Source organism: Brienomyrus brachyistius, chromosome 1, assembly GCF_023856365.1.
Source record: "Brienomyrus brachyistius isolate T26 chromosome 1, BBRACH_0.4, whole genome shotgun sequence".
Taxonomy (NCBI): Eukaryota; Metazoa; Chordata; class Actinopteri; order Osteoglossiformes; family Mormyridae; genus Brienomyrus; species Brienomyrus brachyistius.
Genome location: NC_064533.1, coordinates 6,500,052 through 6,513,301, shown reverse-complemented (window position 1 = coordinate 6,513,301; position 13,250 = coordinate 6,500,052). Strand labels below are relative to the sequence as shown.

Here is a 13,250-nt window from a genome sequence, read left to right as displayed (position 1 = left end):
ACGCACCTTCCACTCACGCACCTTCCACTCACGCACCTTCCACTCACACACCTTCCACTCACACACCTTCCACTCACGCACCTTCCACTCACGCACCTTCCACTCACACACCTTCCACTCACACACCTTCCACTCACGCACCTTCCACTCACACACCTTCCACTCACACACCTTCCACTCACACACCTTTCACTCACACACCTTCCACTCACGCACCTTCCACTCACGCACCTTCCACTCACACACCTTCCACTCACACACCTTTCACTCATACATGCACACCTGCAGGTAACTCTAAATAACCTCAGCATTTTTTGGACTGTGGGGGGGAAAACCTAGAATGCCTGGAGGAAACCCCACGATGACACAGGGAGAACATGCAAATTCCACACACATGGAACCCTGGCAGAAATCCAAACCTTCATCCCCTATCTATCTATCTATCTATCTATCTATCTATCTATCTATCTATCTATCTATCTATCTATCTGATTTTTTTATATATTGATTTTCTGTTACTGGTCTTTAGAAACACACCGCCCACACAGTGTGGGACTATGGGGAGCTAAAGCTATGAATGACTCAGTCCACTCTATAGCACTGGGAATTATTATGGGATGCCAGCTCTGTGTGATTCACAAGAAATACCCAATCATTAGAGGCATTTGTTTTTTTTATATCTTAAAACCAGTGAACAGGCAGTATGCATATCCCCAATGTAATAATGTTTTGGTGAAAAATCTTAATCAGTAATAATTAGTCTTCCAATGCTTAGAAAGTATTTATCATATGATTCTAAATTAAAATGTAAATGTACACAGAAAGTTCTAACGGCGCCAGTGACTGCTTTGGGCGGCAGTGAGAAATCTGCTTTTCTCGTTAAGTAAATTGGACAGCAATTGCTAGAGATTAGACTGATAGCCAGGTAGGAATTTGTCCAGCGGGGAGAGAGAGATGGAGAGAGCGGAGTGACAGGGTTATAAATTCACCACAGTCACTATATCCATTGTGTATCAATTCTGCTAGAGAAAAAAAAGTAATAAATTATATGTTCTAGCCACTGTCTACTAGTCTTAGCTAAAAGGGTATATCAGGGAAAAAGCTTATGCTTTCTGGACCAGTCTGAAGGCAATCAGTTCTCTGTAGTGCTGCGTACAGCAAGCAGGCGACAAGAAAAGCGACGCCAGCCAGGGGCCGACGAACGATCGGGCCCTTTTGGCTCCCATTGATTGTGAAATATTTTACTGAAACAGGGGCGGCATGGTGGTGCAGTGGTTAGCACTGTTACCTCACACCTCTGGGACCCGGGTTCAAGTCTCCGCCTGGGTCACATGTGTGTGGAGTTTGCATGTTCTCCCCATGTCGTTGTGGGGTTTCCTCCAGGTACTCCGGTTTCCCCCCACAGTCCAAAAACATGCTGAGGCTAATTGGAGCTGCTAAATTGCTCGTAGGTGAGCATGTGAGAGTGAATGGTGTATGAGTGTTCCCTGCGATGGGCTGGCCCTCCATCCTGGGTTGTTCCCTGCCTCGTGCCCATTGCTTCCGGGATAGGCTCTGGACCCCCCGCGACCCAGTAGGATAAGCGGTTTGGAAAATGGATGGATGGATGTACTGAAACACACCAGCGTAACTAGAGGTGATGGCTGACATACGGTACCAGCCAAGAGTCTGGACACACCTGCTTTTATTGCACTTAGTTATGTTATTCACCTTACAGTGAAAGGCCTCAAGGCAGTGAGGTGATACATATCATACAAAACTGTAACGACCAAGACAAATGTTCATCATCTCAAAATTGTCTCAAATTTTAGACTATTAAAAGTAGCTCCCTTTTGCTTGGATGACAGCATTGCAGCCTCGTGACATTCTCTCAGCCAGCTTCCAGATGTAGCCGCCTGGAACGCTTCTCCAACGCTTCTCCAACGGTCCTCCAACGGTCCTGAAGGAGTTTCCACAAGTTAACTACCCAACTCATCCCAAACCAGCTGTGTAAGCTGTAGGTCGGGGGGCGTGTGGGGGCCAGGTCTCCTGTCACAGCACTCCATCTCTTTGCTTCTTCACAAGATAATATTTACTACATAAGCTCGGGGTGTGTCGCTATCCTGTTGAAAAACAACTGTTTTTCAGTAGGCGTGTTCAGACTTTTGACTGGTACCGTATAGTCCAGTGAGAGAACTCAGTTTCACTGACTATCTCCAATGTTGATTCAACATGTGAAATGAGCCAAACAGCACCGACACAGACCAATCGTTTCCAACCGTGCCACACATCCTGGCTTGACAGGTAGTTGCCACCTCTCATTGGGAGCCTGACAGCTTCCAACGGCCAAAAACTAGTTTGCCGTGTTACAGGATTAGAGTGTCTTTTTCAAACAAGGCGCTAGGTAACCATAATGCATGTGGAGCTCATTGACCAGCACTGCTGTCTCGGTACATCACCGTGCCGAGGATCAGCATTTTTTCCCTACGTTGATGGAGCAACCTTTGACGACCCTCAGTTGTACGCTTGATACACAGGATTACTTGGGCTCGGTCATTTGGCTGAAAACAAGCATTTTAGCAGAATTAATTTGGAAAGTCGTGCTGGACCTGGCAACGGATTGGAGAGATTATCAGAATGAGCCAGGAGAAGCTTTTGCCCAGAAGCCTCATCTTTCATGCGTTGGGTAGCCGTGGTTTACGTGGTTTGTCACAGGAGGGTGACAGACTTTTGCTGGAACAGATGATCTGTTGATATGGATAACAATAAGTGTGACCTGCGTCTGAATCAAAAGATGAGTGGATGGATGTAGCCTCATGATATGTTGATAAAGAGCTTAAAATAGAGATGTCTTTTGTGCAGAAATAACGGTTTATTTGGCATAACAAAGTCTGTACCACAGAACATGCATGCAAAACAACACGTTGAGCTTTACGTACATTGAATCACATAACCATTCTGTAAGTAAATATTAAACTAGTGTAAACTGTAAACTTTTCGAACTTTTTTTTTTTTTTTAAGAAATGTGTCCTGCACGTGAAGATGACATTAAAAATGTGCTTCACGGTGCGCCTTGAGCATGCTGCCCCGCTTCTGTGTACATTTGCTAGCCTTCACGGTCGCGTTTCCGAGCGGCGTGTCTCTTTAAATCCTGAATTCGTGCTGCGATGTGCGGTGATCGCCTTGTCAGGGGCGGAACATGCGCCGTGGATGCGGGGAAAGTAGGGGGGGGGCGTCGAGTAGCTCGGCAGACCTCCATGCCCAGCAGAAGGGATGCGAGGGATCAACAAAGGCTGCCCAGGAAAGATGGAGGGCTAACCTGCATGCTCAACAAGCGGAGAAGCCGTACTGGCACGGCGGCGTTTTGATACGGGGGTGGAGGAGGGAAAAAAGCACCACCTTCTGTGTAAATCTTACTTAATTTCGGAGGGGGGTCGAACATGGGGAATGAGGCGAGCCTCGAGGGCGGGGAAGGGGGGATCTCCGGACTACCAGAAGGGATCGCTCCCGATGGCAAAGGGGGATTCATCCAGGTCCCCGCAGGAATGGAGGCGGACCTGAGCAAGCTGAGTGAGGAGGAAAGGAAGCAGATCGCCGCCGTGATGTCGAGGGCGCAGACGAAGCCGCCCTCAAACGCCAAGGATGCTCCGTCGCCAAGGCACGGGTCGCTCGGCTGTTCTTCGTGCAGTTTGCATCCTCCATCTCGCTCCCTCCATCCCTTACGGGTCGTGATTAGTAATGTCGTGATTAGTGCGTTTCAGAATGGCAGTAGTGCAAGACGAGGAGCCTGGGCTCACACCCTTATCCCCTTTATACGTTTTGTGATGCTGATTAAATGCATTGCTGGGTGCAGCGAAGGGGACACGCTGAGATATCCCGGGGACTGTCAGCGATAATTGCTAATGGCTTCTCTCCTCCTGAAAAATTAGAGCTGGCATCCACGGTGATTATGGGAGTAAAATAGCGTCCACCTTCTCCTCTCCAATCTCTGAAATTATTTATCTCAGTGGATTTGTAACGAATGAACGGCGGTCGATCGGTGCCTCGTTTATCTTTATAATGTGTTCATGCAGTTCATTAAAAAAAACAGGATCTGCTTTGATACCAACCATTTTTTTCTTATTTTATCGCAAATATCTGCCTCAGTGGCACTTTGAAGAAATCGGCCTGAATTCTGGGAAAATCCCAATGTCATGTTATTTGTTTAAATATAGATTTTATATAGGACAGCATTTTATCAAAACCAGACCGTTTCCGACATTCCCCTTTCTGTGATATTACTGTAGTTTATTTTGCGATCGCCAGGCTGTGCGTTTTTAAACGTCTACCATTTTACTTAATGTTGATCGCTGATGGCACATGGATGATAACAGAGGAGCGGAGTCAACCGAAGTAATGAAATAATTAGGCCAGCACCTTAGTGATGAAGTTATAAAACAAGTACATTTATCGTAAACGTGTATTCAACGTAAAATGTCTAACTTTATGTGATTAATTTTGCGTAATCCAAACGTTTCTACGTTTAACTGAAAATTACTATATCGTTGGTGCAGCCGTAGTGAAGTTGGGGTGCGGGTAGGATAACTTAAAGTAGAATAAAATGTATATACGTATTTTAAATATAGCTGTTATCTGGAGTGCTCGTCTGCATGGAGAAAATGCATTCCATTGATCTACACCACTTCCAGACTGTGGGTCTCTGTCCAAGGTGCTGAAATGGATTTTAAACAGGCAGAGGATGATTCATAGTGGGGTGGGATGTTAATGGAAGAACAATATCAGATGTTTCTACAAGCTGAAATGGGCTTACCCTGGCAGCACGAGCCTGATTTTTGTTCTGTTGATCCCTAAATGTAAATTTAAATGCATTATATAATTTTTTACCATCTATTCTTCCCATGGAAGAGAGTGTTGACTGGGCTTAAACTGATAACTTCTGTTTATTGTTAAGATAAATTATTTAGGGTGCATAGTGAGCTTGAATTTAATGGGAAAACAACGGAGAACATTTACAGGTTCATAGTAGCGGGAGAACATTGATTGGGTATTTCCGAGGCAGGTATTTGCGTAAACTGCCCTCGCAGCATTTCAGGTATGTGGTTGACTAGGCCTGTCACCTGTTGTTGATGAAGTTGAGTCATCTTACTCCAAAGGTGCAACACCCACACATTCTTCTCCAAATAACCAATCCAAAAAATCGTGCAGAAATTAAACCCTTGTTGTTTAGTCTGCAGTGCGTGTAGAAAAAAAAGATTCAAAACGACATTGTTTAATGGTAGTGTAAGCATGTTGACACATTTATAGTAGGTGTGATATTTTAAAAATTCCGTGTAATGAATTTATTATGTAATGATAGGTTGTGAATTATTGTGAGAGATAAAACGTTTCACTGTCCTTCTTTAAGGAAATCGGATATAGATGCAAACCATCAGGCTCAGCAAGCAGCCAAGCCTCCCGCCCAGACACCCGCTGGGATCAGCAAGAGCCGGACCGTCGATGCCTTCCAGACGAGGCCCACGGCCCGCCAGGTCCCTCCGGGGAGGAGCCCGTCTTCTCTCAGTCTTCTAGAGTCGCGCTCCAGGCAGGAGGCGCAAGAGGAGCCTCGCTCCACCATGTTCTCCTCAGGCTTCTTGAGCGGGGCCAACCCCCTGAGTGCAGTTTCCTCCGCCGTGAACAAGTTCAGCCTTTTCGGGGACGACGAGAGCGAAGAGGCCAAGAAGCAGAAGGAAGCCAAGCAGAAGCAGGCGAGCAAGCCTGCCGACCAGCCACCCCGTCCGGCTGCAGACTCTCAGCATCAGGGGTCACCGAAAAAGGGCCAACAACAGGGACCAAAGCCTGGTGGCCCCTCGACGGGGCCCGCCAAGGCCGGGGCTTCAGCCTCAGGACCTACGTCTGACAAGGTCTGTAAGCTGTGCAAGACCACGCAGCTGAACCTGCACACCAAGGAAGCTCCCAACTATAAGACCTGCACCCAGTGTAAGAGTGTGGTCTGCAGCCTGTGCGGCTTTAGCCCTCCAGACTCGAAGGTAAGAGGCTCCCGCTTAACTCCTGCCCGGTGATACGTCAGACTGTGTTGTGGCAGCGCAGCTCTGACGCGTTTTTCTTGAGATGGAGGCAATTAGCGATGTGCTAAGTTGAAGAGCAAATTTATAAAACTCACTCAGTCCACTGGATGCATTTTCAAGAAATTTTATGTGGACTTTTTGAGTTTTGGAAATATAACGAAAGTTCTTCTTTGGATTGCAAGAGGACTGGGTGAGTTTTGCTTGCTACTAGCTTGCCACAGACCACCACAGACCTGTAGTTCCTCGCTGGTTCCTGTTGGGTTAACGTGGTCCGTGTTCATCGACATGTGGAAATCCCATCCATCGCGGATCTGCAAGCCTCAGCCCTCCCGCACTCGCGCTCCCCGTTGCCATGCCGACACACTCCATCAATATCATCCTTCTACACATACAATGTCATACCAATGGTATTGCTCTTCCATGGCCTGCTGTAAACTGCAGGTTTGTGTATTCTGTAAATTCCAAAATACACCTACAGGATTAGTAATGACTTTCAAAGCTGTTTATTTCTTGCCATTTTATTTTTGATTTCCCGGATCTGAGTGTATAATTGATGTTAGTTCTAGGTGGGGCAGGTAGATATTGGATTCTTTGATGATCAGGTAAGGAGCAGTCTCATCTGCCCCTTGGGGCAAAATGTAATATCTCAGAGTTTCTGCATAGCTGTTTGCTGATGGAGCATTATCTGGACTCTGCTGGTCGTGTGAGTCTTTTTCCGACACTGGTTTTACCGGAGACATTTTTTTGCTGATAACGCTACAGCATCCTTTCATATTTTATTCAGTTTTTGTTTCTCTCCCTGGTGGGCAAGAGCCGGGATCATGTGGGTTTCGGAGAGATCGTGATTATGCACGAGTTGCGGACGGAAGCTACGCTATCTTGGGGAATTTGCCTCGGCTCTCTGGGCGTCTTTTGTGAAGTTTATACGCACTCGATGGATTGTAAAGACGGGAGAAGGCGTGGGAGGACTTCGCTGAGCTGCCAGATTCCATGAAGGAAGGCTGTGTCTTTCAAAATCTACCGATCGACAAACACTACATGTCGGCCCCTTAGTTAAGGTGCTGTCAGGCCCTTCCAGCTGCCTACCTGTGTTGACTATATATACTTTGTGACTTATGTATTGTGCTATGTAATGTACTGTGATCTATTAGTGTTTCAAATGATCTTAATGTGGTCTGCGATAATGACAGCGCTTTTAAACTGTGATTTAGAATTTTACAGAAATCGTAGTATCATCGGTTAATTACTTTTCCATAAATGCATTTATGGACACATAATTGGTTGCCGCAGCACACGGCAGTGAAGCGGGGCTCTGAGGCTGCGTCGTGGCGCATTTGGCATTCAGATAGAGATGACTACAGCTACTACACACGCAACAACTCTGACATGAACGCATGCTGGGGTCCACCTGCGCTCGCTCTCCCCCCAGGGCACGGCGTAGCCTTGGTAACCATAGCCATCTGCTCTACGCTATATTGATAATCTCTGTGGCGACGGAGTATGAAATGCCAGCAAACCGTTTGTGTTGATGGCCATAAAATTTGGACCGGGGTGGGGAATGGGGGGGGGGCAGTGAATCAACAGATGAGCTATGACCCCCTCCCTTCCTCCTATCCAAAGGTCTGCTCCTTTACCAAGCCTTTGCCTCCCCCCTCCCCCACCCAAAACAAGACTCCGCTTTACTGGTTAAATGAAGTGTGATGGCTGTGCATCCCATAATTCTCTGCCTGCTTTGCAGTGGATGCAGACAATAATGAGATCATAAATTCCTAATAAGTACAGTGAAAGCTTTCTGAAAGATAAACACAAAAGCAATTATAAAGACGTACGGCTACGAGTCACATTGTATGTAAATGATCTTTTAATATGTGAGCATAAAAAAAAAAACACATTATTTAGACAAGTTTCCCTTGTTTTGCTGTTAGGAATGAATGTTGGATATTAGCAGGAAATAGTAAGGAAGGATGACATCACTCTTTTTTAACCCCAATCTTACAGGTGGAGGAATGGCTCTGTCTGAACTGCCAGATGCAGCGAGCCCTTGGAGGGGCAGCCCCGTCTGGACCACCCGCGGCGAAGACTCAGCCGTCCAAGCAGCCGCCTGCGTCCCCTCAGAAGAATCAATCCCCCGCTTCTGCGCAGCTGGTCAAGTCCGAGCCCACCAGGACCACAGAGTCCAAGAAGCCCTCACCACTGGTGAAGCAACAGTCGACTATGGAGGCGACCCCTCCATCTGCAGCAAAGCCCTCTGGACCGATTCCCGAGCAGGCCAAGCCCTCCTCGAAGCAGGAGGTCCAGAAGGCTGCAGAACAGCCAGGCCCGGCGGGAGGCAAGCCACCCAGTGCTGATGCTCGCCCACCTCAGCCCGCCGGTTCGGCTCAAGACCCACCCAAGAAGCCAGCCCAACAGCAAGGGCAGCCCCCGGCTGCCGATCCTAAAGCGGGCCAAGCAGCACAGGACCCGGGCAAACCAAAGCAAGAGTCTGGCTTCTTCGGCCTGAGCTTAGGCGGCTTCTCTGAGCCTGCGAAGCCCAAAGCACCGAGTCCACAGCCGACCGAATCTGTCTCGGGGAAGATGTTTGGCTTCGGCTCATCCATCTTCAGTTCGGCATCGAACCTTATCTCGTCTGCCGTTCAGGAAGAGTCCGTGGCCCAGAAGCCGGCAGGACCGCCAGGGCCGGGGGCGACGGCTGCCCCTAAAGAGCCTGTCCCAGCCCAGCCTTCTGCCAAGGCCACCCCAGCAGCAGACACCAAGTCTGAGACCACACAGAAACAGGAGCAGGCCCAAGTAGCCAAAGGCCTGCAGCCTGGTCAGGACAAGAAGCCTGCCGACACAGTGAAGGCAGGCCAACCTGTCCCAGGGCCTACAAAAGAGGCCCCAAAAGCTTCTGCAGCTGTCTGCCCGCTCTGCAAAACAGCGCTCAATGTGGGATCCGAGGGCCCCCCCAACTACAACACCTGCACCGAGTGCAAGAACACCGTTTGCAACCTCTGTGGATTTAATCCCATGCCTCATCTCGCTGAGGTAAGACACAAAGATGAGTTCATTACTGCTGATGAAATGCTTCCTCCGTTTTTGTGTGCCAAGCTCATGTATAAACTGGTTGGGCCGTGTATATTGCAGTTTAAAAAGCCTTGCCGGATTTTGAGATGACTTGCTTGGGGTTCTTGTGGTCTGCTGGTTAGGTTTTCTCATCGTCTTACGTGTGGAGCCCAAGGTTTGCCTGGAAACATTTGTGGAGGTGTCATTAACTGTGTTACGGCTGCATTTGCGTCCTGGGTGCGATATAATGGGGTTTCTTTCTGTCACTATGCTTCACCAGATATTCTCCTGGTTCCTGGGGTTATGCAGGGATAACTCACGTTTCACTGGAGAGATTTACAATTTTCACCTCTTTAGGGTCACTGGGTTGGCTGGCTTACATTCTGCCTGGGCTCTCATCTGTTAAATTGAAGTTGGGTTTTTTTGTGTGTGTAATACCAGTTTTCCAGATGTACATTTTTCTTGCTAATTGATTGCTCTAAGACTTGCTGGGTATGGCTGGCCTGTGGGCTTCGAACTCTTCCATTAATGAACTACTTAAAGATTGGCTACCAGAGTTGAAAGGCTCAGGAGGTGATTACCGACATCTTTCATTAATACAATGAATAAAAAGCCAAACAAAAAGCCCAATCACAGATAGGTATCCAACCGCTCATTCAGTAGATTCAGAGATTTGATATCCTACTGTAGATGGTTACTTTCAAGAAATTGAAAATTTTACAGTGAAAATATGTTCATATAAAAAATGTTTGCGTTTGCATGAAATCAGATGTCTGTATAGGGTGTAATTTTTCAAAAAGGATCTCGCCCGGAAACCTGATAATTCCCTGATCTTGTTGGGAAAACACTGACCTCTTGGTCTGAGCGACAGCATAACTGACAGCTCCGCAATATGATTTCAGTGATCCTGCAGCCACAGGCGTCAGTTTAATTTATGATAGATTCGGGTTGGTGAAAAGGAGAGAGGAGATAATGGCCACAGGACATGCTTATTTCGGGATTTCTCTGGACTCGCGAGTGAGCGTGACAGTCATAGGCAGCTGAGTGTCGTAGGCAGCCGAAATTTCGGAAATGGTTGCTGTTTGCCTGTGGTGCTGCCGATTTTCCGTCTTTAATAAATACCTTTTGGCGTATGGTCGTCACGGCGCCCTTGTGCGCTTGCGTTACACTCGTGATTATGCATAATTAGTAATAATAGTAATGAGGATGGAGCGGCAATGCAGTATTAGGCAGTGACGTTGTGTATATAATTAAGGGTAGGAAATGACAGTATCTGACCTCATTTGTAATCCACTATAGCTCAGACTTGTCTATCTGCACCTCCATGGTTCCTCTGCCTGCTCTGGGCTGGCAACAGGATTTGTGCAATGTCTCTGGTTCCTTAACCACCTTCCAGCAACATCTAAAGACCCATCTCTTCAACACCTAAATTGGCCTCGCCCCACCCCCCGGTCCTCTTTCACTATCTTTGCGGGCTGTTCCTTTGAAATAGTGGATCTTAGCAATTCTGGAAGCCTTGTTGATTGTCTCACTTAGTCTTTGTCCCTGCTGGACCCTCTTGGGGATTTTTATTTGAACAACTCGGCTCATATTTGGTTCCGCAGTCTCTAATTTAGCTCTGGTTCCCGTAAGCGTCTTGTGCTTGTTACTGGTCTCTCACAGGAAGCTCAGCCTTGCGGCACTTGTGCCTAAGTTGGTTGCCTGATAGATTCATGCTTGTTCAGGATTAATTTCCTTGCTATTTAGTATTTGTTTCCTTGCTCATTAAATTGATGTTTTTTTTTTTTGCGCTGGAGTTTTGGCATCATGGAGATGGCAGGGGGGGGGGGGTGATCCTTCCCCCCCATCACCTTTTTTTCCAGCAATCCCCTGGCCCCAGCGCGGAGGCAGTGCCATGTTCAGTTGGCAAGATCTGTCCCTCAGGGCATGACCCGCACAAACTCGGCCCGCGCTCCACTCGACTCCACGGTCCCGCAGCATAGCGGCCCATAAACGTGAGGCGAGCCGAGTCCCGTTAGTGAACTCGCTTCAGATCAGTGTAATTAATGAGTCTCTGGAGTGCAGTATGTCCTGCGACTTGCACTCGAAGCCCACGTGTTGCTCGGTGTGTCTGTGTCACATGACAAACGGCAGTGGGTCATTAAATATTTCTCGTCGAGGGTATAGCTGGTTTCTATTCCTTTCGGCTGCTGATTATATATATGCTTTTTATTATATTTAGTGTAGTTTTATGAAATTATGCTGTATTATGGGTGACGTGGTGGCTCAGTGAGCAGAATTGTCGTCTCACACCTTTGGGGCTGGAGGTCCGAATATCTCCACCTGTGTGTGTCTGTGTGTGTGTGTGTGGGTCAGATATATATCACATTGTGGGGACCAAATGTCTCCACGGTTTGATAAAAACCTGGAATTCAACTGCATAAAAACCTGTGACTGCAATCAAAGACTTAGAAATGGCAAAAGTCTGGTATTTTGTAGTTACTTATGGTTATGGCTGGGTAGCGGTTAAGGTCGTCGTTTTTGGAATTAGAGTTTAGAAATTAACAGACGGTCCCCACAAAGATATGATTACAGGTCCGTTTGCATGTGTGTGGAGTTTGCATGTTCTCTCTGTGTTGAATTGCCTTCTTCTCACAGTCGAAACACATGTCATTATTCTTATCTGAGTCTCTATAACTGCCAATATTATATAAGTGTGTGCATGTTTGTGCCCTGTGATGGCCTGGCTTCCTGTGCTAGATGTACCACGTACCACAACTACCCTATGCTTCCCATGACGGGAATGACCCTGACCGAGATAATTATTTGGAAGATGTATGGATATCACGTTTTGTAACGTAACCCCTACTCCCACTCCGCAATGGCCTTTTCCTGCTCAGATCACCTCAATCAGAGCATGACTGGTGAAAGCTGGACCACATCTCCACATGCAAGTACCTCAGCTTTACGTCAAGAGTCATTCACCTGATCCCTCATGGCACTCAGCCATCGTGGAGGAAGAGGACCCCAGTAGCGTGACCCACACGGCAGTGTCTAAATTGCTCTCGGGTTTTGTGGGATCTCCGGTGTCCATAGATCTGGCCCGGGTCCCTGCTCACACACATCGCTTTGACTGCTTCCCTATCTCCTTCTCCTATACTAATCTAATGTACAATAGCGAGAAAAACAGCCATTTTCTCTGCAGCATCTGTCAGTGTGAGCGGTGTTTTGCTTGGTGAGTTAGGGTGCTGTGTTTTGTATCCGAAGGTCGTCGGTTCAAATCCCAGGGTGATGTCCCCATCGGGTCCTTTACCCCCAGTTACCCCAGAGCCTGGCTGACTGACCCTCCTTTCTCAGAAATGAGAATAAAATCCCTTTGAATAAAAGCATCCACCAAATGAACTAAATGAAAATATTGTCTCCTGAAATTGTGCAACATATGCAGAAAATGAAAAATGGCATTTCTGTGCAGGCATAAACAAAAAGAATTGGTAACTGGTAATTAATGTCAACAGGTGTCCAACCAGCACCATTAATGCTATTACAGATGCTCTCCGTAGGTAGTGTTTGCTTTAACCAGAAGAGAGAAACTAGATTCACACTGCTGCCCCAAAAGCTGATCGCTTCTATCACGTCCTACTGATTCAGGCTGTAGCCAAAAATAAACCGGAGACCAAACTGCCTTGTCCTGCCTGCGTTTAGCCTGTTCTGTCTTTCCTCTGCTACAGGCTGCGTTTTCATTACACCCCGTTGTGTCAAATCATTTCATATCTGCTAGAAACTCTTTTTATTTCTCTGGCACTTCACGGCCTGCCGACGGTTAATTTGACTGGAGCTCTGTGGAGAGCATCCTCCGCAGTGTTTTGACTAAATTGCAGCATGAATGTCCACACAGTCCCACGAGTCGGCGGGAAATCTCCCCCACGAAGCCTTTGATGCAGGAAAAAGGGAAAGCCGAGAGATTTTTCCTCGAAATGAAATTAACCGACGTGATAATTCCTAGATGTGGCCCTTTTGGTGTACGTCAATGGACTGCAGTCTCGCTAATAGATTTCCTGGCTGGACTAAGCTAGCTAGAAGCTTCTCCTCTATGTTTTTCTGTTTATACCCTGGACCAGTAATTATCTGTTGTGAACATAGGAAAACCATCTTGTTTTCTTGTTTGTAGGTTGGGGAGAGTTTGCA

At 47.2% G+C, this 13,250-nt stretch overlaps 1 protein-coding gene across 6 annotated transcripts in view; it reads left to right on the top strand.

The window, feature by feature from the left end:
- The first annotated feature begins 3,201 nt into the window (after positions 1 to 3,201).
- The window catches only part of LOC125742031 (protein piccolo-like), an 80,734-nt gene continuing 70,685 nt past the window's right edge, over positions 3,202 to 13,250 (top strand). For 4 of the 6 annotated variants that reach the window (XM_049013645.1, XM_049013630.1, XM_049013638.1 and 1 more), the window contains exons 1-3: positions 3,203 to 3,637; positions 5,384 to 6,005; positions 8,043 to 9,068. In XM_049013645.1, coding sequence (XP_048869602.1) covers positions 3,420 to 3,637; positions 5,384 to 6,005; positions 8,043 to 9,068 — 1,866 coding nt within the window. In that variant the 5' untranslated portion in view covers positions 3,203 to 3,419. Of the gene's footprint in view, positions 3,638 to 5,383; positions 6,006 to 8,042; positions 9,069 to 13,250 lie in introns of all 6 variants that reach the window. The other 2 variants (XM_049013659.1, XM_049013651.1) reach the window with 1 other exon arrangement.